Raw genomic sequence first — 25,903 nt, forward strand, 5'->3', positions numbered from 1 at the left:
AGTTGGAGTAAATACTTGTTCTGCACATGCTCACTTTCCTCACAATGTTTCCGTCACGACTCCCAGTCCATATTCTCCTGGGACTTGGTAGTTTTATTTTGACAGTCACCGTAATAACGATCCAACTTGGTTCCTGTCCACTAGAATGTCTGTGTTCTCCCATTGTAGATGTTTGGAGCTAATGTTGCCCTGTAAACAGGGTCTTAATGGGCCGCAGAAGTCATAAGTTTAAAGCCAAATTCTTGAAATGATGAAAAAATAGGCTCCTTCTCAACACTTTGAGCGCCTCGCAGAGTCGAGTTGAAGCCCGACGTCTGATAATCCGTTTGATTTGTTTCAGCTTCTCCCTGGATTTTTCATCCGACAGATTGTGAAGGAACTCGAGTGTCGCTCGGCCCCGTCATCCCTCTGACCCCCGCCCCCGACCTCTGACCTGCTGGCGCAGTGAGGCGCGGCTCGCCATCGCCCGCCTGCCCTCCCCGTGGCGTGACAAAGCGCACGAGGGGCCCCGCGGCGGGGGCCAATCAAGTTCAGGCGGCACGCGTCGGACGTGACCGCGGAGGAAAACCTCAAACCGCAACACAACAGAGGAGAGTCTGATCTTACCCGAGATCTGTTCTTCACTCCGACCCGAGAATCAAACAGATGCTTGAACTTCTCTGCTCTTTTTCACGTTTCACAACAACTTGTGATCTGTGGAGACGATTAAATCAACACCTTTTATCTACTCTGAGATTAGATCTCTCCTTGTGCTTCCTGTAAACACTGCTGAAACTCTCATTCACATTGAAAACTTAGTGGCTCGCTTTGTTTTTCCAACAATTTTTTTAATCTTATTTATTCAAAGCATTGATTAAGTCCATTAAAACCTATTATTAGCATCTGCACGTATTTAAAATACTGGTTTAACGACTGAGGACGTTTTGTATACATCAGTGACCCACGATCAACATTTATATTTACTTTTATATCATTCAAACATATAATAAATTCATTATGTGTGTGAACTAAAAACTGATGTTCAAGCTGACAAATACAATACAAAAATAAAACAAAAACACTCTTTTTAAGAGAGGATTTAAATCTGTGTACATAGGAATAGTAAGTGGTTGTAAAATAAAGGAGTTAACCATCGGGTATAGTCTTCAGAGCTTTAAATTAACGACTCGATCAAGGCACTACAATGATCATGCAATGTGTGGAAATAAAAAAAAGCACATTTTTCCACTCAATTGGATTAGAGGTCATGATGAAATATTAAGACTCGGATTTGAAAAGCAGAGAAGTGCGACTTCTCCGAGAGCATCAACGATGCTGAACCTAAACAACATGGACAACCAAGTTTTCCTGTGGAAAAGCAGAACTTTTGTAGAGTTTTAGCCTCTGAAAATGCCGTTTCACGACAAACTTCTCCCACACGAGCCGAAACGATCTTCTTTCCCCCCGTCGTTCTTCAAAACCTTCCCGTCCACGAGGCACCATAAAAATGACTCAAAACGATGTAGTACATGTGCCAGACCCATGGGTGGTGCTGTAACTCACAGCCACAGAAAGACAACAAAAACAGAGGAAAAAGACACGGAGCAAGAAAAATGGAGAAATCAAACGCCTGGCCTTATCAGAGCGACGAGCATCGGTAGAATTGTTCTCTGTGCGAATGCGACTGTGGTTTCATTACAAAACAAAACGCCAACTAGTGGCCTGGCATGATCGCTACATAGGTTTCAGCATTTCTGCCGTTTCCATGGAAACGTACGTCCTTTCCAAGCGTTGCAGTGTAAACGCTAAACTTTTCTGAAACGAAAACGTTTTATCATTTTTTTATTTTATGTATGCCAGCGAGTCAGCAGCATTAGCATTAGCATCAACACGGTGCGATGAGAATGAGTTTGATAAAACACACACACACACACGGCTGCAAACGCTTTCCATTTTAATAATGAGCTTCTGATTGATTGTACTTGATTTTAAACGTGAACATTTTTATGATTTACTCATTTCTTCCCACTGGAAACAAGAAAAGCTTGAGGGTTGTGGGTGTTTGAGGTCATTGTGCTCTAGTTCACTGGTCCAGCCCCGCTGGGATTAATAAAAGAGGATACAACCGACATTCACTGAATATACTGTAAATCCAGAGATAAACTGAGGATTGTTCTCATTTCACGCTGGTCGTTTCTCTGGAATTCATTAGTTATCGATAGAAATGTGAAATTTATCACCAGCTGACAGTCATAAGTCACCAAACAAAGGAGGAAATGCTCCCGCTGCGGAACCGTCAGTAAGTTACGCCGAGCTAATGGACATACGTCTTTATCTGAGCTAATCCCGACGGGCGGCCGTGGCGGGGGTCAGGCTGTGGTCAGGGTGGGGGGGTCAGCAGGAGGGAGAGGGTTGGGGGGAGGGGGGGGGGGACTTGTCACCGCTGCTTGACACGCTCAAAAGGAGTAACTTCCCTTTCATCATACCAGGGGTCACAGTTTTACTGCCTGGCAGGGACGCACTGTGCAAACTCAGGCCTGCAGCGGCCATCTGATAATAATCATCATCATCATCATCATCATCTCAGAAAGACAGAGACGAGGGAACATCCAACCAGCCCAGAGAAACATCCAACCAGCCCAGAGAAACATCCAACCAGCTCAGACAGGTCAACAAGCACCACCTGAACCCACCTCCCGATACAAACAGATAATAACTAATCAGTTGCAATAATCAACATTATCACACAAAACTAGTCAAACATGCAACGACTAATGCAACAGATGTGATTAGTGACAGAGCGCTCTCTCTTCTCGGGCTCAATTTTAACCAGATTCTTCAGTTTGTTTGGCTATAATACAACAAAACAATAATAATAATAATACAGTAAGACTCTAACTGTCCAAACATAATTCATTTTCATCCATTCACTGTGTTTTGCAAATGTTCATATTGCAATGATAAAGTAATTAAATAATAACTAAATGATTGTTTAGGTATTTCTTCTGAGTCAGAACCTTAGTAATGAACTACAAAGTCCATTTTAACTGCGTATCTTTACATGGATACCACCAGTATGAATATGCTGGCTCCTAAATATAAAATATTTCACACTAAAGGTTCATGTCAGATTTTCCCCAAAGTGTGGAAGTATTTTTATTTATTTTTTTGTTCGAGGGAACATTTGTTCATGTTGTTGCCCGGCGTCCAGCATCATTAAAGTCGCAGCTCAAAATTCTCAGTGGAGATGAAAAAGCTGCATTTTCTGTCATCACTTCCTGCAAAAAAACAATTAAAGTCGATCCCGCAGGGAACAATCACTCCAGGTCTGATGAAATCTCAGCAGAGGACTTCTAATTGACAAGGAAAGGAGTGAGAACCGCTTCAAAAAACACCACCCTTCAGGAGTCCAACCATCTGCCACACAGCTAGTTTTGTCACCTTCCTGCAGAGCGGCAATCACCTCAAGGACGAGCTTTTATCTGCAGGCTCTGTGAACGTGCAACTGAAAGCACTCGGCGAGGATTCCGAGTGAAAACCGAAAACTTTCCATGCGTGTTGGGGCTCCGCTTACACAACGGCGGTGCTCTGAGCCGCTGAAAACTGAAAAGATGGGGGAACCGGTTCCCGGGGTTTCAAGCCCATGGGATCATTTGCAAATGGTTCCCTCATGGAGTCCGGATGACGGCGTGCAGCCGCTCCGGCGTGAACCTCAACCACGCAGCGGCGGCAACATCAGCAGGTCCTCGGATGTTAAGGCTGCATTTCCAAATGACAATCAATAAGAGAATAAGAACCGACTCGTTAAGCAGAATCGAAATCGTAAAAATGCAACTTTTATTATTATAAAAGCTCCGACTCCGTTTATGCGACTGCACATGTGCACCACTTTTGTAATAACTAGTTGTTCTGCACATGCTCAGTAGAGACGATCAGAACAATGGTTTCCCCAAAGTGTCGTGACTCCCAGTCAATAGTCTCCTGGGACTTTGTACTTTTATTTTGACAGTCACCGTTATAACAGTCCAACTTGGTCGTCTGTCCGCTAGAATGTCCGCGTTCGCCCGTTGTTGATGTTTGTAGTGAATTGTTCTCTGCTGCATATGTGTGTGTGTGTGTGTGTGTGTGTGGTTTCATTACAAAAACAACCAACAGCGCCAACTCGTGGCCCAACATGCCAACTACATCGCTCTCAGTGTTTCTGCCTTTTCCGTGGAAACGAACATCGTTTTCAAAACCGATGTGGAATAAACGACTGCAGGGAATTTAATTTCCTCAGCTCTTCCATCTACCGTCAGCAAAACTGCATGATGTGAACACTTTCATCTGGCGTAACGATCCGTTCACGACGGGATCACAGCTTCACGCTCGTTTCTTTGAACGTAACGTCGCCACCTGATGCTTTGAGAAAAAAAACCAGGTTGAGTGTACGAGTCATCACATCGATCGAGAGTAAATGAAGAAATATCGATCGGCCTCTTGAATCTTTTCAGCTCGGAAAGGAAACTGCTGAGGATTGTAATCAAACATTAGGAGGTTTCCAAATCAGAGGAATGAAAATGACCAGAAAAGCCCAATAAAAAAAACTTAAAAATCTCATCTTTTTACTCATAAATCACAAATACAGACCAGTCATCACTACGTATAGTTAGAATAAGGTCATAAGGAGCACGTGTGTGTGTGTGTGTGTGTGTGTGTGTGTGTGTGTGTGTGTGTGTGTGTGTGTGTGTGTGTGTGTGTGTGCGCGCGCATGGAGGAGAAGTCAAACATTTTAAATAGTTGCTGTGTGATTCGCTTCCGATAAATAAGATTTAAGCCGAGGATTAACCAGTAACAAAAGGCTCTTTTTGTCTTATTATTTGAAGGCATCCGCAGTGTGTGTGTGTGTGTGTGTGTGTGTGTGTGTGTTTCTCCTGCGAAGGTCAGTGATGATGTCGGCCCAACACAGCAGCTTCCAGGCTTCAGATCGATGATCAAAAAAACGTGTGGGCGGGCGACAGACACCTCGCAGGAAAATGGAAATATCCTCAGCTGCTCCTTTTATAACCCCCCCCACCCCGACAACTGCATCCTCCACAGGAACGTCTTCCCCGCTCCGCATACCAAGTTCAGTGTTTTACAGCTGCCTGTAAACTCATCCTCCACCCAAATTCAAACTCAAATTGAAGACGTTTACAGCCCGCGGCTGGGCCACGTGTTGAATATCACAGGGGCCCGACAAAAGATCGGCCGCCCCTCCAATAAACTTACTGTAAATGAAAAATATGGCTCATACCGGCGTGCCGCTTCCTCTCTCCTGCGCCCCCCCCACAGCTCATTAGCAGCTGTCGGAGCCCGGAGCTGCTTCAGGGTCTCAGGAACACAGAGAGAGGGGAGCTCTCCGAGCCGGCCGCCGCTCATGGATCAAGTGGAGGCTGTAAATACTTTCCTGGGTTACGCCGAGGTCAGCGGGGAGCGGGGGCCATTAATGCTTCAAGAGCAGCATCCCACTGACCCTGGTCACCGTTCCCATAGCGCTCTGCCCGCCACCGACCGGCCGCCCCCTCCACAACACACACAATCACAGGCAGGGCGGCGGCGGCAGCTCAGCGGGGGGGGTTCGACAAGGAAGAAGATATAGAAACGATCAGGGGGCAAAAACAAGAGGTTTGAAAGGGAAATAAAAAATATTACATGAGAGATTTGGGGCAGATATTTTCAGATTTTCTACTAAATTAAAGGGTTTTCATCATCTGGTGTCTAAAATCAACAAAAGTCCAATGAAAAATAAGGAAAAACTGATTAATAGAAGATAAAAAATAAATAAATGGAAATAGCTGCAAGTTGTCAATATGAGATGGAGAAAAAAAAAACAAAACACATAATGCGTAAAGATTTGGAGGAGGTATTTTCACATTTGCTACTGAAATAAAGAAAAAGGGATTATTGGAAGAAATTTGTGGGAAAAGCTGTAGATTTTCAACGTGAAGTGGAAGAAAAGATAGTGCGCAAATATCTTCTGATTTACATCTTAAATAAATGGTGAACGTCCTGTTTGAAACAGACAAATTCAATGAAGGAAAATGGATTATTAGAATCTTAAAACAAAAAAATGAGGAAGAAAAGCTGCAGATTTTCAATTTTTTTTTTTAAAGAAAACCTGACAAACTTAAAATTGTTTCATTGTAAATAGACTGAAAAAGACAAAGATCATCGTGAAGTCAGAAATATCCACAAACAATTCAATAAGACATGAAAAATGTATTTAATAAAAAGTGAGCGATATCAAAAATCTATTATACCCTTAAAACACTTTTAAAAGAATCGTCAAATATTCGCGATACTTCAATAAATAACAAAAACAAGGTAAAGAAAATCAAAATAAATACAACATTTGAATGGAAAAAGCTGCATATTATTAATGTGATATTGAAAAAAATGTGAAAAGAGTAATTCTTAGATAGTCTTGCCTTGTAGTCATTGATTTAAAAATAAACGAAACGATAAAGATCCTTCAGTCTTTAAAAGAACCAAAAAGGCTCATTTCAGAAAAAGTGCTGAATCATATTGTGGAATCAATAAATCACATCTGAAAACCACGTCCAGCATCTAACAAAAGGAAAATATTTCTCTCAGAATCTCCAGATTTTCAATGTGAAACATGAAAAACAAGATAAAAACCAAAAGATTTGAATCAACTCGAGTGATTTCAACTAAAGATGTCAAGTAAAATCATTTTGATCAAAATTATATTCAAAAATCAACAATTATTCAACACACTACTATAAAACAACCAAAATGAGGTAAAGATCATCAACTTTAGCAAGAGAATTAACAATAATAAGACATTTAACAGCTTAAAAGAGGATGTTTATAACAGGAAAGCTCCAGATGTTCAAGGTGAGACACAAAAAACCTAAAAGATTTCAGAAACTTATTGAGTCATTTCAATGAAAATAGAGTTAAATTATGATCTGGAAAATCTCCAAAAACAATAAACTTGTCAATGAAAAGTGTATTAAAACACAAACAACAATAAATATATTCTATTATACTCTTAATATGAACACAAAACGAGAGAATTGACTCAAATTTAAGTGAGATACTCAGCTGAGAAAAAAAAAAAAGGATGTTTTAACTTACAGGCTGTAAAAATGTAAAAAAAACCAGATCTAATGATGTTTTTTTTTTTTTTTTTCAAATTATTGAGTAATTTCAATATAAATAAAGACTGAAAACGTCAAGTAATATCATTTTGACTTATAAACTGTTCCAAAAAAAAAAAAAAAACAGTGAAATACACAAAAACCATTTAAATGAATGAGCAAAACAAGATCAAGACCAATTTTAACCAGACAACTGAAGGAAACAAAGATACGTGACTTTACTTCCACGACTTCCAAACCAAAGAAAAGCTTCAAAACTTCAATCAATTCAACACAAAAACGGAGACGAACATGTCAAAGTTCGACTTTTCTGACGTGTAAAAACATCCAAACTGTCAATGAAAAGTGTCCTAAAACATAAAATATATCGGTCATACAAGCGCACACACGCAGCCCGTTGCCTGGAAACAGCAGCATCATCATCATCATCATCAGGGTGAAGACTTTTCACACAAAGACCCTTGTCTTGTCTGGTTTCTTTCCCTCATTGTGACGAAGCCACCTTGAATCTTTTGTTCAGCTTCAGACACAAAAGCTTCTGAACTGAAACGGCTCAGCGGCGACTGATGACAAGAAACGTTTACCAATAAAAAGCTCTGATGTCTTCCTCACGCCTTCATCTCACTCGCTGATGGTTTATCAACCTCTTTGATCCAAAGATCAAATATATTAGCCACGTCTAATATTAGTGATTCTTTCATGGAATACATAAATATATCTGATCGTTTTATTTTTTTATATTTATACTAACTTTAAAAAATAGATTGTTTTCTTAACTGATTAGGTTTAAATACTAATTATATATAAAATATAAATATTCTTATCTTAAGTTTAATTGAAGATGAAATGACTATTTCTTTCACATTTTATGATTTTAGTTGAATAAAGTAAAATGTAATTCTTTGTATTTTAGTTAAATAAAACAAACAGAGGATCAAAAGATTTAATCTATTAACATTTTTAATTTTCAACTCATTTAATTCATTTAAAAAAAATATTACATTATTTTAAATTTTGTGCTCCTTTTTATTCAAACGAGTCTTAAAAAGTGATTATCAATTATTTATGGGTTTTAAGTCTTTAAGTCTGTTACTGTTTTATAAACTGGATAATCTTTGATTTAATGACGACGACACTTTTCAATTGATTTCAGACTTGATCAAACGTGGAGAGAGAGAGAGGGGGAGAGAGGGAGAGAGAGAGAGGGAGAGAGAGAGAGCACCAAAGAGACAGAGAGCAAGAGATAGAGCATGAGAGAGATAGAACAAGCGAGAAATAGAGTGGGTGAGAGAGCGACAGATAGAGCGAGCACGAGAGAGGTAGAGCGAGTGAGAGAGAGCAAGAGATAGAGGGAATGGAAGATAGAGCGAGAAGTAGAAAAAGCAAAGAGAGAGTGGGGGAGAGAGAGATAGAGAGCAAGCGATGGAGAGAGCGAGAAGTAGTGGATGAGAGGGAGGAGCGAGAGATAGAGCGAGCAAGAAAAAGTGAAAGCGAGCATGAGAGAGAGAGAGAGAGCGATAGAGCAAGAGAGAAATAGAGCAAGCGATAGAGGGAGTGGAAGATAGAGCATTAGAGAGAGAGCGAGAGAGTGATAGAGCATGAAGGTTCGTAGGATTTTTAAGATTTTTCTTCATCGTTTTTCAGATATTTAAGGTTTTTCGGATATTTTCAAGGTATTTTCAAGGTTTTTCGGATATCTTCAAGGTTTTTCAGATATTTTCATAGTTTTTCAGATATCTCTCGGATTATTACTGCAGCAACACACCATCAGCAGAGTAAAACTAACAAGTCTCACGACGGTGTAAACCAGCTCACGTTGAACAGGGAACACGACCCCTGAGCTACAGTTTGACTCCTGCTGCTGAAAACCAACTTCTGTATTGAAAATGGAAAGCGAGTTCGTAAATGAGCGACTCAATGAATACGATGGACATGAAATAAGGAAATTAGTGTGAACTGGGTAAAGGGACTGAATTAATCCCCGAGGGTGGTGAATAAAGACGAATGCGTTTGATGTTGGATGAAAGTATAAAATCAAACTGTTGCTCCCGTTTTGCTCCGTTTGCTGGAAAAACCTTTTTGAGTCGACGTCGACGCCGATGTGACGGAGGAGGAGAAACCTCCACATGATGGATCACTTCCACCTCCTCCTCCTCCTCCTCTACTGTACTCCTCCTGCCTCGTCATTCAGGGATCACGGTGGGGTGTGTGTGTGTGTGTGTGTGTGTGTGTGGGGTTGCACTGCATCCTGTCGCTGCTGCCCCGAGGGACAGGACACAGACCACCACCACCCACCAGCGGAGCCAGAGCGGGGCAGGAGCGGGGCAGGAGCGGGGGGGGGGGGGGGGGGGGAGGGGCTGACAAAGCACTTTCCATTCAGCCTGTATGTGCCAAACTCCCCCACCTCCACCCCTTCACCTCCACCTCTTTCTTCTTCCACTGAGTTCAATTACATTAAAACAAGCACACTCAAGTGAGCGTGGGGGGGGGGGGGGGGGGGGGGGGAAGAGGAGGAAGAGGAGGTGGAGAAAGAGGAGGGAGAAAATGCCAAATTCCTACTCAATTCACAGATCAATGAAAATTGAGTTTGTTCTTCAAATGTGGTTAGGTGAAGGAGCTGCACGAGGAGGAGGAGGAGGAGGAGGAAAAGGGGAGGGGGTAAAGAGGGCGGGGGGGGGGGGGGGGGGGTGCTGCTTTTTGTCTTTATCAAACAATGTGAGATGACAGGGAGGCTTCAACATCTGGAACACCTGCCTCTCTCTACTCTCAAAAAAAAATAAATATATATATATATATATATATACCTACCTGTCCTATTTCACTACTGTAATATCTTAATACTGTAAATATTGTAAACATTACTCTTACTATGTGTATTTCCCCCCCCCCCATCTTGGCCTCCTGTATCCGTTTGTGTGTATATATTTATCTAATTATCTACAGAGTCCATGTTCTTGTGCACCACGATCCCAACTACCTTTAACATGATCAAGAAGAATTTTACTGAAATTTTAAGTTTGCTTTTCCAAATAAAATAGTCAAAAAATTATGTGAAGCTAAAAACTTTTATTTACTAGATCAAACACACTTTAAACCAAACTTCATTAACTAAAGCAAATTTGAATGCGTTTCACTGAATTAAAACTCTTTACATTAAAACTTCTGGAATAAAACTAATATCACATTGACGTGTATTTAACGGCTTAATGGTCTTTTCCTCAGCCGAACCAAGTTTTAAGTAAACGCTCAACTTTTAGCATCACCTGCAGGGAAACTGTCCGGAAGATTAAATTCATTCAAAAACTTTATCTGGAGGAATTCACTCAACCGCTAAACAGTTCTGAGACGTTTTAAATAATCCAGGAATAATCCCTGTAACATGTCCAGAATCACCTTCATTCTATCTAAAGTGAAATATCAAAAATAACCTGCTGTAAATTAACTTTAATTTCTATTATTTAATCAATTTAACTCCGAAGGAAGTCTGTAAATGTTTTTTTAAAAACCTCTAATAATTCCAAATAGTCCCAAATGAGCATATTTAAAGTTAAAAAAATTCAACCAAAGAACAAATTGTGACACAAAAGAAGATTTTAACTGACTTTTTTTTTTTTCTTATGACAGATTAATGGATTATTTGTCTCAAAACATGTTTAAAAAAACTCAACTTTAACTATTTAAGTTCCACTTTCACCAAATAAAATCGAAATTAATACAAAAACACTTTGAAAATGATTTGATCGAGGTACTCAAGGAAGAAAGTATTTATTTATTCATTCACTGTTTTGTCAAAGGGTTTTGGAAAAGTGAAAATTACCATAAAATTATAACAATACGTTAAACATGTCACATGTATAACACAGAATAGTACACATAGAGGCTTGCAAAAACTGCAAATGTGTATTTTCACGATAAAATACATTATTTCACATTTTTAAAGTATTTAATTTGATGGCAAACTTTGCAACGAAATCGCAGACAATATTAAAATAAGCGCCAAGAATCCCAAATGGCTTAAAATGATCATATTTAAATGTGGCAAAAAAAAAAAGAAAAATCAAAACCATAAAAAGTGATAAATAAAAATAAAGATTTTCAACTTTGTAAAACATAAAAATGTGTTTTCTCTATTAAAAGTAATGAATTATTTGTCTCAAAACATGTTTAAAAAGGTCAAATTTATTCCTAATTCCCAATAACTACTGATAATAACTATTCCAGGGTTAAACTATTTAAGTTCCACTATCATCTCAAGTTAATCTTGGAATAAATAAATGCAGCTACACACTGGAATGGACCAGATTACGATGCTCAATGAAAGAAATAACTTATTTATTGGTCGTTTTGCTGAGTGATTTTAGAAAAAAGGATGAAATGATTATTCAAAATGAGCTCAAATGATCATATTACAGAAATAATGATGTAAAACATAATTGTACATATTTAATTTGTATTTTCATGATGAATTAATGTTATTTTTTCAAAATTTTCTAAGTATTTAATTTGAGGCCTGAATCTATCTTTTTTTAATGAAATCAAAGATAATTTTAAAATAAACGCAGAAATACATTGAAAAAGCAAATATTCACTATATTCTTACTGAGATGTGGTGATTAATTGTGTGTTTCTAATTTCAACATTGTGTTTTTAATCCAGTTTGTGTCCGAGGGCTCGTTTAAAGAGCAGCTCAGACTCCATGAAACTACAGTAAAATGCTTCAATGAAACTAAGTAGAATAACAATGTCAGTAAATAACAGTTAAAGATTCATGCGCCTGCACTTTAAAAAGCCACATATATGGGTTCTGTATTACATTTGGGGAAATACTTTGAGAAAAGAAGGATTTTAGAATTTGGAAAAAGGACCTAAACTTTAAAAGAACTGCGTTCATCAATACTGTTTTCATTGTATAGAAAGAAGAAAACTAGAATTGTCATTTAGAGTGTTAAAATATCGTGCTCTATTGTACAAAGATGTAATTAAATCCAGCCGAATGAACTCCCGGGCCTTTCTGAGCTCATTGTGTGAATTTTCACGACTCCATCAGAGCCCACAGTGCTCCTCGGTGAGCTCACAGCTCTCAGCTTAAAGGAATTTTTATCTCACAAAAGTCAATAAATGGCACAGGAGCAGGACACGAGCCTGGCGCCGGGGTCAGCCGCTGCCGCAAGGCATTGTGGGGGATTCTTTTTAAGGCTTCAGTGATGTTTAGGGAAAATTAATTATTCGGAAAAAGGTAAAAAGCTGAATGAACTGAACCAGCTGAGGAAGTTGGAGCAACTCCTTCATCCACGCTGCGCGCAGCGCACGCGCACAAGTTGTTTTGTTTTTGTTTTGTAGGGGTAGGGATGAGAGTGGTGTGTGTGTGTGTGTGTAGGGAGGGTCTTTTGAAAAAAAAAAAAAAAAAGCCCAGGGCTCCAGGGCGTTTAGAGTCTCCAAGTTCAAAAGTTCACCTTTTACAATCACCAAGAGCCTGACTGACCAGCTCCAAATAAAAACATTCCGACCGACCTCTGTTCTCTCTCTGTCACATGCACGCGCGCGCACACACTCACACTTTTTCAGAAAACCAAACCTGAACGCACCTCTCCACCCCCCCCCCCCCCAGAAACAGCAGCAGCTCTCCCCTGCAGAATCACGTCCCTCTTGTGAATCTGAACTTCAATCCATCACAAATTAGGAGAAACGAACACGCGCACAGCAGCTTTCAGCGCGGGTGCGTAAATTTCCACCAGAGCGGTCGGAAGCTGTGCGCAATTAACGCGGCGGAGGTGTGGAGGGGTGAGATTAATGATGGGGGGGGGGGGGTCCGCTCAGGTGGTGTGTGTGTGTGTGTGTGTGTGTGTGTGTGTGTGTGTGTGTGTGTGTGTGTGTGTGTGTGTGTGTGTGTGTGTGTGTACATGCATTAAGCGTGACGCACGGCGGCGCGTGTTTTGCTCTCGTACCGTTGACGGGCTTGGCGTCGCTCCTCTCGGGTTGGTAGTCGAACCCGGTCGTCCTCTTCTCCACCTCCATCCTCCTGCATGGGCGAAGTCAGCCCGACGTGGCCACGGGAGAGCCGCGCGCTCCGTGGGTGACGATGATGGTGATGATGGCGCAGACTGAAGTGAAGCGAGCTGTCTCTCCTTCTTCTCCAGTCGCCGTCCTCAGCCGCCGTCCCATGCTTTGGCCTACTGCCTCCAGTGAGCAGGGCAATAACTGGATCCACACCCCCCCCCACGGGGTGCTGCGTTCACAGCCCGACAAGAGGGTGGGACACCGCGGTATCCGGCTCCAATTACAAGGGAATCCATGTAAAGTGTGGAAATGTTTGGGAGAACTTACACGAATACATTTCAAAATGCATCTCTATACAATAAAAACGATTAAAAACCACAAAATTTGAATTACTTAAAAGAAATAGTTTGCATTTTGTCTCATTTTGCATAAAACATTCTAACCATTATTATTGTTTTTTTATTTATTTATTTTTTATTATTATTACTATTATTATTTGTAGTAGTTGTAAAAGTGGTAAAAGTAGTAGTCTATCGATAGTAATTCAATAACTAAAGGCAGTCATCAGTTTGTTTTGGTTTTAGGTGTTTCTTTAAATTTTTCATTCATTTATTTTTCTATTTATTTACTTATGCTATTCAATTATTTGTTTGTCAGTTTATTGTGTTTTTTTGTTTGTATATTTAGAGATGTGTTTGAAAAAATCCCCCCAAAATACTAATGTTTTTTTTTTTGAAGTGATTTCTATCATTAATTTTCACTCCCGACCTAATTTTGTTTTATCAAATGGCCTGAGCTTGAATTTTCTAATGTCGTTGAATTTGATTAAACTTCAAATTCAATATGAATGTGGTCTAATGTGTGGTGTAATGATCACACATTGAAAAGATTGAAGTAATCAAACCTTGTTTAATGATACAAAATCAAACTATTTCTCTTTGCAGCTCGAGCTCATGTTGTGAGTCTCGAAATTCCCACGCCTTTGAACGCAGCGAAAACAGACAACAGAGATTACGTAATAAGAAGGTCCCTCGCTTCGCGGTGCATTGTGGGTAATGCGGTTTACCTGGTTGGACTGACGCCGCGGATCAATGAGCGTGGCGCCCTCTGGTGGCTGCTTTTCAAATGCATATCAAACTATGTGTTTTTGGAGGAAAAAAAGTCTGATTTGGAGATTATCGATATGTTTATTCCCAGTTTGAAATAAGAAGAAATAAGGTTAAAATAAACATAATCACAATAATGAGTTTATTTCACATAAACTCATTTAAAAGGTGCAATCCAGATGATATTATTTTGTGTGAGTTAAAATTATGGTGGTGAAATATCTAATTGCCTTTTAGTGATTCTAAAGCAGCTTAATTTTCCCATTTGGTTATCTGGATGAAAAAATTAAATAAACAAGGAAAAAAAGATAAAGAAAAGATTATTATACATGTATGAGCTTAAAACCCAAAATGTCAGAAATAAGTTAGATTTTTTATTTTTTTACTTTGATTTCCATCATAATCTAAGTCGTTTAAGTTTTTTTTTTACGTCTATTTTCATCGACATTAGGTGAATGTGACCATAAATAACGTAAATAATTATTCTGCACATGCTCTGTAGAAGGACAATAAGAACAACGTTTTCCTCCAGAGTGTCGTGACTCCCAGTCCAGATTCTCTTGGACTTGGTAGTTTTATTTTGTCACCGTAATAACAATCCAACTTGATCGTCTGTCCAATAGAATGTCTGTGTTCTCCCATTAATGTTTAGAGCGTAACGTTCTCTGCTATGTGTGTGAGTGGTTTCATTACAAAAACAAACAACAGCGCCAGCTCCTGGCCCGGCATGCAAACTACATCGTTTTCAACACGTTGCTGTTTCAACGTAAAACTCTTCTGAAATTAAAACACGAAAGCATTTCATGTTCGCTTTAAATGTTGTCGTGTAAATGAGGCTTTAGTCTGAAAGCCATGTGGTCAGGGTGAGTTTGGAAACGCTCCCATAATGGAGACATTTTGGACATTTCACCGTATTTTGCAGCGGAAGATTTCATGAAAATTGACGTTATTTTAAAATTGTAGTCATTTTATGTAGTAATTGTTTGTTTTTGTGGAAAATATCAGCATTTCCATCACGTATACTTTAAACTATGACAAAGAAATACTACATCAAATGGTTATTGTGGCACTATTTTCCAGATTAAATTGAGCCGCATGTGTCCTCACAACTAAAATATTTGACCCGTTGTGCTCCAACTCCATGACTTTTGTTTTTTCGCCCCCCTGGCTGATCCACACGGGGTCGTGGTGGTAATAAAGAGAGCAGAGCGGACCAGACATCCCAGTCCTCGGTGCAAGGTAATAATTTACCAGGTGGTGGCGCCACAAGCGTTTTGATTATAACTATAAACGCGCTTCTCCCCTCAAATCATGTGTGCTTTTTTTTTTTTTTTTAATTCCCGCCTCTGAAAACTGACAAGTAATCCTACAATTGAGTGAGAAACGTCGTGTGCAGTTAGTAGAATAATACAAATCAACCGGGGGAAACAAACTGCAGTTCAGTTATATCTCTCTTCTTTTTTTCGGGGGGGGGGGGGGGGGGGGGGGGGGGGTTAAATACATGTCACTTTATTCCGGTCTTGAGTTTGCCCCGCCTCTTCCCGCGGCGCACCATGGATGATGGATGAAGCGCACGGAGCGTCTGGATGAGGACAGGAGGAGCGCGCAGTGCGCACAAAGAGCGCACACACTCCACATCCAGCCCTACATCCATCCACACACACACTCACACACACACACAGGCTGTAGTGTGAAGACATGGAGTTCAAATAGGAGCAACACTTCAGTCTTAACGCACATACTTTGGATTTTTCTTCTGATTTTTACGCACGCACAGCGGAGAGACAATGTGGAAATACACCAACTTGTTGGCCTGCCTGCTGGTCCTGTGTAAGGACGCGTCCTCTCAGAGTAAGGTAAGACAACCTGATTCTACTCATTTCGTTTGTGCGTTTTGTTTGAGCCTGATCTGCTCCGTCACCTCTCCTCCTCCTGCTTCATCATGTTCCGCCTCGCGGTGCCAAATGTTTCAGACTAATAAGGGACTTGACCCGGCTGCACCCCGCACTTCTCGCTCCCGCACACCTCCAAATTGTCTGTCTCTGGCCGGCAGATGGTCTGTGATGATGTGTCATTTTTGTGATTCGCGGTAATCCACCCCACCCCCCCCCCACCCCCAAAAAAAAAGAGGGGCTTCTGTGTGTGTGTGTGTGTGTGTGACACAAGCGGGGTAACCACGGGGTGTGTGATTACACCTCCAGGCGGTGCGGTGCCGGCAGGGTGCGGGACGAGGTGGCACTCTGCGGGGTGGAGGGAATATCTGGCTGCTTGTACAGCTGCTGGATTGCAGTTAGCGAGAAGAGTCGCGTAAACGACTGAACAACTTGTTCTCGATTGGTCACTTAAAAAGTAGTGGCGTTACTTTAGTACTCGCCGCAAATCGGGAAAGCAACTTTTACGTCGTTCACGCATCTGCCTCAATAATCTGGACGCTAGAAAATGTTTCATCAGTTAGTGGGAAGATCTGGATGTTAGTGGAGGAAGATGCTCTATAATCTGGATGTAGTAGATGCTCTATAATCTGGATGTTCGAGGAGGAAGATGCTCTATAATCCGGATGTAGTAGAGGAAGATGCTTTATAATCTGGATGTTCGAGGAGGAAGATGCTCTATAATCTGGATGTAGTAGAGGAAGATGCTTTATAATCTGGATGTTAGAGGAGGAAGATGTTCTATAATCTGGATGTAGTAGAGGAAGAAGCTGTGTAATTTGGATGTAGTAGAGGAAAATGCTCTATAATCTTAAAGTTACATCAGTTTCGGATTAATGAGGTGATCCTGCTCTAAGTGTGCATGATTTTAAAGAGAGAGTCGGATAGGGAGAGAGAGAGAGAGAGAGAGAGAGAGAGAGAGAGAGAGAGAGAGAGAGAGAGAGAGAGAGAGAGAGAGAGAGAGAGAGAGCAGCTCTATGATTGTTTTCACATACAACAAAACTAACGAGTAAGGAGCTCACCTGAAGCTCAGTCTTACAGAATTCATAATAACAGTCCGTTTAACTCCGCTGCATCACTTAATAGCTTTTTGTTCCCAACGCTAATAATCATGATCAGGTAGCGCAGTGGATCACTCTCCAGGTGTAAGGAGGTCGGTTCAATTCCCGCCTCGTTCTATATCGATGATGAGGCGATTTTAGGGAGGTCACAGAGCAGTGCGTATTAAAGTATTAAAGTCTGACGATATAGGTTTTTGATAGATCAACAAATATACAGAATTTCCAAAATGGTCCACACACACACACGCACACGCACACGCACACGCACACACACACCAGAGAATAGACCACACACACGAGGGTTATAACAGGGTGCGCCACCGCTGAAGGCACAATTATGCACTTTTTCGATCTGACTGCAAAAACAGCAGTTTGTAGTGGAAGAACTTGCTGCTGCGGCGTCCCGTCCTGCAACACCTGTAACGAGGTGGGGGCTGGACTGGGGGCCACCAGGAGCCTCTGAGCCGCGCCGCAAATTAACGTGAGCTGCCCGGAGAGTCTGCAGCCTGTGGACGCAGATCGAGTCTGGAACAGCAGCTACAAGCTCAAAAATCTGCTTTTGACATGCTTTTGGCTCCGCTGCACGAGCGTACAAGTATGCAGATGCCAGAACAGTGTAACAAGGCATGTTATGTCCAAGTATGGACAAAACTGGGCTGTAACTGAACCTGTCTGACTTTTTATGACCGCCATAGTCATTACATTGTGATGGAAATATGTAAATCTTATAAAAAAGGTATTTGCTTAAATTCAGCATGAATGGCAAAATGTCAAATCCCTACTATTTATTAAATCAAAACTACATTTTAACTAAATCATTTTATCAATTTCAGTTTTAAAAAAAAAAGTATCCCTGCTGCCCCTAGAGGTGATTTGTAGTCCTACAAATGTCTCTTTATGGTTCGATTTGTCCCTTGAGTGTTTGTATGCTGTACACTGTGATGCATTTAATAAAATAAATGGAAAACAAAATGGAAAATTGCCCCCCCTAGAAAATCAAAAAACCTAATAAAAGAACCATTAATCAAGAGAAACTTGCATGGAAATGTTTTTGAAAACGATGTCTGTGTACATGGCAATGACGGAAATAAACCAAACGATGTAGTGAGCATGCCAGACCACGAGTTGGCGCTGTTTGTTTTTGTAATGAAACCACACACGCATGCTGCGGACAACGATACGCTATAAACATGAACAATGGGAGAACACGGACATTCCTGAGGAAACATGTTTGTCCATGGAAGAAAAAAAAAAAAAACTTGGAGATTTGGATTTCACAATTTGAATTTTTCCCAAAGATTTACATGATTGAAATAAGACGAGAATCGACCTGCTACTTATGAACCTTATGAACTTCAACCATCTTTCCAGCTTCTGCAACCGCTTCAGACTCACGGATTAAAAACCATCACCAGCAGGTCGAAGCCGGAGAACACAGAGGACACGGAGAACATGCAAACTCCAAAATACAGTTGTTGTTTTTCCCGGAAACAGGAAGAGGTGGACGTAACAATACTTTGTGTTTTTTGCTGAGTACTAGAGTGCAGGTGGTGATAAACTATTTTAATTAATCAACCTGTGAGTGTCGGTTGGTTATTCGTGAGTACCATAACTACCACTGATACTATTTGGTTTAATACGGTGAGACGTCGGATTTGTGGATTTCTCTGTTTTTGCATGCTCAGTGTCTTCCTCTCCGCTTCTGGTGTATTTCTCTGGCAAAAGTTTCAGCGCCACCTATTGGCCTGGCATATGTACCTACACCACTTTGAGTACTTTTCACAGTGTCGCGTGTGGACAAGGAACTGTTTAAAGACCGACGGGGAGAAAAAAGACGGCCAAGACGGCTTTGATATTGTCATTTTGATGTTATAGTTTTGCAAAGTGACTCAAAAAAGTCACAAACATAAACAAATTGGTAATTCTTTTCTTATCAGCGCCTGAATGTTCAAATGATTCATTTCCAAATATTGCATTAAGTTTCCTATAAAGGCAAATCATAGGAGCGACATGGGACAAGGAGAGTCATTCTCAACCTGGAGTCCATCAAAATGAGAATATAACACTTTCTAGAATCTGAAGCTGGTATCACTTGACTTCACTGGAAAGTTTTTATCAGAACAGCTCTGAAGGGCTTCAGGAAAAAAAATATTGGGAATCATTGGGTTAGTGGGATGGAAAGTAGAAAAATCCAAAGTAAACAAGCAAATCCAAACCAAAGTAAGAGATTAGAGGTCTTCTCATGCAGCAGCAGCAGCAGCGTCGGTCGCAGCCAAACTGGTGGCGGTGGTATTAATGGAAGACAAAGCCTGCTTAGCAGAGGGCGGGTGTGGGAACCCACGCGTGCACCTGCTTTTTGTTTTGGTTGTAAACAAACCCCCGAGGACAATCGGCTGGAGGTCATTCGGAGGTCGGGGAGACGGAGGAGACGGCCGGTCGAGATGCTCAGCGAGACATCGGCGTGGAGGCCCAGGCTGGCGGCGGAGACGGCGTGTTGATGAGGAGTCTGGCCGACCTGCAGGCGCTGCGAGGTGCGAAATGACACTCTGTCATCCCGTATTGTGCCAACAAGACCGGGTTTAATTGGGGATGTCACATGGGCCCCGACGAGGACTCAACATCACTCGAGTCTCCGTGTTTGTGGTCAAACCGAAGCTGCAGCGCCTGGATGAAATGTGAAGTCCTCCTCCTGCTACCCCGGGGGGGTCGGTGCGAGCGGGTCAAGCTTTTCCAACACGACCACGGTGTGCACCCTGGCACGTGACGAGGATTCCATGAAGTTGGGACGCTGCTTGGCCGTGGTACAAAACAACAGCAGGGCTCCTATAGCTTCAAACGTCGACTTTGAGCAGGTTGCACAGCGAGGAAGAGGTTTGTGCTCTCACCTCACAGCGAGAACGTTCCGGTTCAGGACCAGATTGAGCCTGAAGGGTTCTCTCTGTGTCGCTTGCACATCGTCCAAATACTCCAGTTTCCGCCGACTGTCCAAAAGCACGATGCTTATCCATGTCCAGGTCTGACACGCCGTCAACCAGGAAATGCATGAAGCCCTATTTAAGGTAATTGGATGGAAGGTTCTTCAGCATGAAGATGGGGGCTTTTTAACTGGAGCAAGGGTTTTCCCACCATAATCCAAAGACTTTTACAAAAAACAACAATCACTCAATATCGTCTGGGATCAACTCCAGCTCTGTCTCCCTTCTCTTCCCAAACCATACTTGCATGCCTGTTCGTCACGGAGCCTGCCCCCCGGGGGCCGTGCATGCAGCTTCAAGCTTTATCTGCAAATCTGCATCCATGGATTGATGCACCCGGGGAACGTGTCGGTGAAACATCGGCAAGATTGTTTTGCTTCAATCTAAAGACATTCAGTGTTTGAGGATTTGTGGGACACATCAAGGTCCCGTTCATACGTTTTCTCTTTACAAAGCAAAACTTCCTTTGCGGTTTGTGAGTGTGTTAAACGACTATGGGGCTTGGAGCCGAGGAAAATGATATTTCTTTCGAGACAGCTCCCTCGGTGGAACTTTTTAAAATGCTCCGACTTTGTTGTCGTGTAAACGGGGAAACAACTTTTTGAGGAAACGCTCCTGATCATGTGTAAGCGGACGTCGTTGCCATGGAAACGCAAAACTTTTCCGAAACGAAAAAGCAAAAACGATACGTTTTCACTTGAAACGTCGTCTATAAGGGGCCGAAGCTAAGTACTTTCATTCTGATAAAAAATGCCCCCTTCTTTTCATGTGATTCCACCGTGTGCAGTCTCCACTAAACAATAAACTCGAGTAGCACAAAATATGCAGTTATTGCGTTCAGCTGTCACAACAAACAATCCGCTCCGTGCACGCTTGTTCTGAAACGAAGCCACAATCAGTATCGGAGCTGTTTAACTGATTGGTCTCATATTTATTGGCACTTTTTGCTTCAAAACGTTTAATAGTCTAACAGGTTTGTTCAATAAATGTTGTTTTTCGTTGATGTGCAGAATCTCTGTCACTGGCCAGTTATGAAATCTGGTTCTGATCAGCTGCAATAAACATCTGCTGGAGAAAAAAAAACAACCCCACTGGCGAAAGAAATCGTCATTCCACTCTTGTTTGAAGCCACCAAAACACACAGTAATAATGAGAAACGTGTCTCTTTATGCTTATAAGTGGATGATTGTAGTGTGTGGCTTTCGCTACGGCGTCGTCCTGACAGCTTGATTTGCAAGCATTTTCTTCCTCGAGCAGAATAATGGTCTGATTCGTCTGTCGGAAAAAAAACAGTCGAGTGTGAAAATCCGACAAAAAAACATCAGAGTGGCTTAATCCACTTTCACGTCGGTAATCCATTTGTTGGGTAAAAGAAACAGAGGGCTCTCTTTCATTCTCTTGTTGTGCCGTGTGGTTCAGAGGAGGATCCGAACACATAAACACACCCAGCAGGAATGTTGATGTGTACCCCCAAAAGCAGCGAGTGCTCGATACACTTTGTGTTCAGCTAATTAACATCCCCATGCTAATGCCGGAGGTTTGGACGTCTGAGCCGCTGACCCCTCGGTCCATCTCCAGACCGAGGGCTTTAATGAAATTCCTCCTTTGTACTCCGTTAATCTTTACAGTGGCACAGTAAGACTGTTTATCATAAGCGCCGCTAATTAGATTAGAAATCAGGCGGACCCTCGGGGCTGGAATGTGGCCCCTACTTTTTAGTCTTGAGTGCCTTTGACAGGAGATGATGTGGCGTTTAAAGGGGTAGTCCGTCCTTTAAAATCACAAGCTTTAAGACTGATTAGTGGAGGGATTTGCGGAGGGGTTTTTCTTTGTGCATAGTTGGAAACAAAGAGAACGGGCTGCAGCTCTGATGTTTGCAGAAGACACCGGCCTCCGTCACTTTACACACGTCTCAGTGATCAGCTGCTGGCGGAGCGGTTAAAAAAATAAAAAGAAAGAGAGGATATCCTTGTTTACGTGGACACGGCTGCACACACAACATCGCTGAAACACGAGCCCGAGCATTGTGGCTAATGACGGCAGAGAACACGTTGAGTGTTTCTAACAATCCCGAGCAGAATTTGGGTTTAACTTCATTACTGTCAGGGTGCGTTAGCTCCTAAAGACTGCAGCCGCGGATCTAATGGCGCTCTCTGCGGCACGCTAGCTCTTTTTCCTCCCATTGTTCAGACATGAGTTCCTATTTAAGCTTTGTTCTTGTTGACCTGACTGCAGCTGAGGTCAAAGCTCGAAGCAGAATGTATAAGGCCCTCTCCACACGAGACAAAACGATCTTTGTACTCCCTGTAAAAATAAAAATAAAAATTCCCATGAAAACTACTCAAAACGATGCAGTGCATGCGCCGGGCCTATAGGGGGTGCTGTTATGCTGCCACAGAAATATGCCAAAAAAACGCAGAAGAAGACACAGCATGCAGAAATCCTTGTATTTGAGAAATTCAGTTACTCAACGTCTCAAACCAAATAGCATCAGGAGCTTCTGCAGCTCGCTCCTGAGCGGGTGGTCCCCCATTGCTGTTGTTGCAAAGTGACGTCGCGGGGTTATCGGATCGAGAGGCGGGGCCGATGACATCATCGTTTTCAGCTGATGCGTGTCTTGCCCTTCCTTCCACACGCCAAAGCCGAGGCTGCGTTTTCAAATTTATCCATTCTTGAACCAGAAAACAAAACCTGTTTTCAGGCTCCTGAAACACCAGGCCACGGAGGTCAATGGCCAAAACCGATGCAGTGACATGAAACGGCGTTGTGGTGTGGACAGAGTCCTAACATATAATCTCTGCAGTTGAGTTGTTGACCATAATGAGTGGATCCAGGGACAATGTCTTGAATAGTTTAACTAACTTGTTCAAATATACTAGTTAAACAACACGTGTTTTTATTTGAACACAAATCAAGCCTCACTGCAGCTGGGTGCACTTTGGACGTTCGACCGGTTTCCGGCAGACAAAACCAAGACTTTGGTAAACAGCTGCCCACAATCAAGAAATAGAAGAGCCCCCACATGTTCTGCAGTACTTATTGAGCATTTCTTAAGGATCCTGGTCACCATTGCAGTTTCACATCATTACAGTCAGAGTGTGTTCGGCTCCCTAAACACTGCAGTTGATCTTATATCACTCTGCAGATGCTAGTTGTAACAGGAGTTCACATTTAATTCATGTTCTTCTGAATCTGACCTGGGCCACAGTTGACAGGTCAAAGGTCAAAGCAGGTGTTGATTTGAGGACTTTAGAACCCAGTCGGAGGAGACTTGAAGGAGGAAACCCAGAATCTACGGTTTTCGAACAGACCTGGGCAACAAATCTAAAACGGTCACATTCTTCACATTATTAGACGTTTTCACATTTCTGGTCGTGACATGTTTTACAGTGGAGAAAGAAGGGGATTAATAAAAAAAATATATAGTTCTCATATACTCATTTACTGAACTTGAAATGTAGAAAAATAAAATCATGATTTCCAGACAAAGGCCTGGGAAATAAAAAGTGACACGGAGCAACAGTAACTCATAAAAATCATGTAAAAAAACAAACAAACAGCTTTTTATCAAGAGATGATTCTTATTGATCAAAACTCAAGTCAACTTAATTTATCTTTGGGAAAAGTAGTTGCCCACCCTTGGTTTAGAGTTTCTGAACTTGTTTTTGTTAGGCCCCGTTCAAACAACGACGTGTTCAAGGGAAAACATAAGAGCTTTCTTTGTATTTCGAGTTCCCATCTTCGCGACAGCGGTGCTGAGACCCACTGAAAACACAACTTTGTGTGGAACTTTTTGAAACCCGTCCGACTCCATTTTCATGGAAACGGAGGAAAATAAAACTTTCTGACTACGTTGCTACTGCAGATGTGCACCACGGTTCTTGTGCACATGCTCAATAGATGGACAATGTTTCCTCCAGAGTGTCATGACTCTCAGTCCAGATTCTCCCGGCACTTGGTAGTTTTATTTTGACAGTCACCGTAATAACAATCCAACTTGGTCGTCTGTCCCTACAAGTGTCTGAGTACTCCCATTGTTATCGCTTATAGTGTATTGTTCTCGGTTGCGTGTGTGTGTTTTTCTTTATGACAAAAACAACCGACAGCACCCACTAGTGGCCTAACATGAAAACTACATCATTTTCAAAAAGGCCTTTGAGTGGGTTTAGAGCACAGTTCAGTTTTGGAAAATGTGGAGTCAACCTCGGGACAATATTTCTTAAAAATTTACGAAATACTTCAATTTGTAACAAGATTGTTGTGTCTGTATAAATCTTGCGTCATCCTAGCTGGAGTGCAGAGACTCCCTGCAGGGTCGACTGGACGTGATCTGCAAATTGTGCAACAAAAAAACAACAACTGAAACCTGCCTGCATTCAAGAGGTCGGAGCTAAAAACAAGGATTATATATTTATGGTGTCGAGTGGAAGTAGAGGGAAGGTGGACTGAATTTGTTCTGAAATTTAAAGCCGGCAGTTGCAGTCATCTTAAATATAACTATCAAAAGTTAAGAGAGATGTTAGGCCATGTTCCGTCATAAACCAGTAATCTTTTATACATGATTCCATTGTGCAATATTCACACTCTTGTGAAGAAATAGTTTATTATTTAACAATATTATAGTGTTTGTAGTTTGTAGTGTTGTAGCATCACTTATAACTCGGTCCGGTGACTTCCTGAAGGTTCGACTGGTTCAATCAATCAACTTTATTGTATTATTTGTTGCCGCCAAAGCGGACCGCTAACTTTAATGGTGTACTGCCCAACGTCAAGAAAGATTTTCCAATCAAGCCAGAACTCATATAATGCAGGTAACCACTCTGTGTGCAGCACATTGAGTGTTTCTAATGATCCACAGCAGAATTGGGGTTTAACTTCAATCCCGTCAGGGCGCATTAGCTCCCGACGACTGCAGCGGTTGATCTAATAGCGCTCGCCGCGGCACGCTAGCTCTTTTCCTCCCATTGTGCAGACATGAGTTCACGGTTAAGCCGCGCTCTTCTTGACCTGAAACTTGACTGCACTTGAGAGGTCAAAGCTCAAAGCATGCGTTAAATACTCGCTGCTCTTAATTATTAGCGCGCTTAATTGTGTTGCCCGTTCTCATGCTGGTAGGTCAGCCTGGCAGGAGACGCTGGACGGTCAGTTGGACAAAAACGGCGCAAATGATTTGACAGGGGGAGGAAGCAGCTGCTCCGACTGACCGAAGGATTCGGGTTTTCCGATGACGAGCTACTACAAAATGGTTTCGTCCTTCCTGACCAGACATCAAGCAGCAAATCTATCTAGACTTCCCTTGACTTGTCACTTTAAAGCTGCTGTTGCTTTGCACAGGCTGGCGTTCAGCTGGCGGCTGAACAATGCGGCTCAGCTGGGCCGGAGTCGTAGCCCGCACTCAAGAAGTTTAATCTGCTAATCCACTCTGTTTTCATGTGGCTGCTGCATTTGTCAACCCGCTGCCTTTTCGCTTGACGTGGGTCAGGATTGGCCGGGGCTCTGCACACAGGAGTCGTGCCCTGTGTCCGAACCCCCCACCCCCCACCCCCCTTCACCCCCGCTTCATCTAACTTATGGGAGAGTACCCCGACCAAGCCTCCACTCCGTCCCCATCTCTCCGCCTGCATTCCTTCACTAATGAGACACCAACACTCCCTCCTTCACCTCCTCTCAGTCTGCGGCTGCGCGACCAGAAGACGACAAAATCTGAGT

The 25,903-nt window shown here is 42.0% G+C and overlaps 2 protein-coding genes across 2 annotated transcripts in view; one reads left to right on the forward strand and one right to left on the reverse strand.

Moving 5' to 3' along the window:
* The window catches only part of nr6a1a (nuclear receptor subfamily 6, group A, member 1a), a 140,448-nt gene extending 127,136 nt beyond the window's left edge, over positions 1 to 13,312 (reverse strand). The window contains exon 1 of the mRNA XM_080467861.1: positions 13,070 to 13,312. Coding sequence (XP_080323987.1) covers positions 13,070 to 13,139 — 70 coding nt within the window. The 5' untranslated portion in view covers positions 13,140 to 13,312. The remainder of the gene's footprint in view (positions 1 to 13,069) is intronic.
* Positions 13,313 to 15,811: 2,499 nt separating this feature from the next.
* The window catches only part of olfml2a (olfactomedin-like 2A), a 31,491-nt gene continuing 21,399 nt past the window's right edge, over positions 15,812 to 25,903 (forward strand). Inside the window, exon 1 of the mRNA XM_080467589.1 lies at positions 15,812 to 16,083. Within this exon, the coding sequence (XP_080323715.1) occupies positions 16,015 to 16,083 (69 nt within the window). The 5' untranslated portion in view covers positions 15,812 to 16,014. The remainder of the gene's footprint in view (positions 16,084 to 25,903) is intronic.

This window comes from Lipophrys pholis, assembly GCF_963383615.2.
Source record: "Lipophrys pholis genome assembly, chromosome: 7".
Taxonomy (NCBI): domain Eukaryota; kingdom Metazoa; phylum Chordata; class Actinopteri; order Blenniiformes; family Blenniidae; genus Lipophrys; species Lipophrys pholis.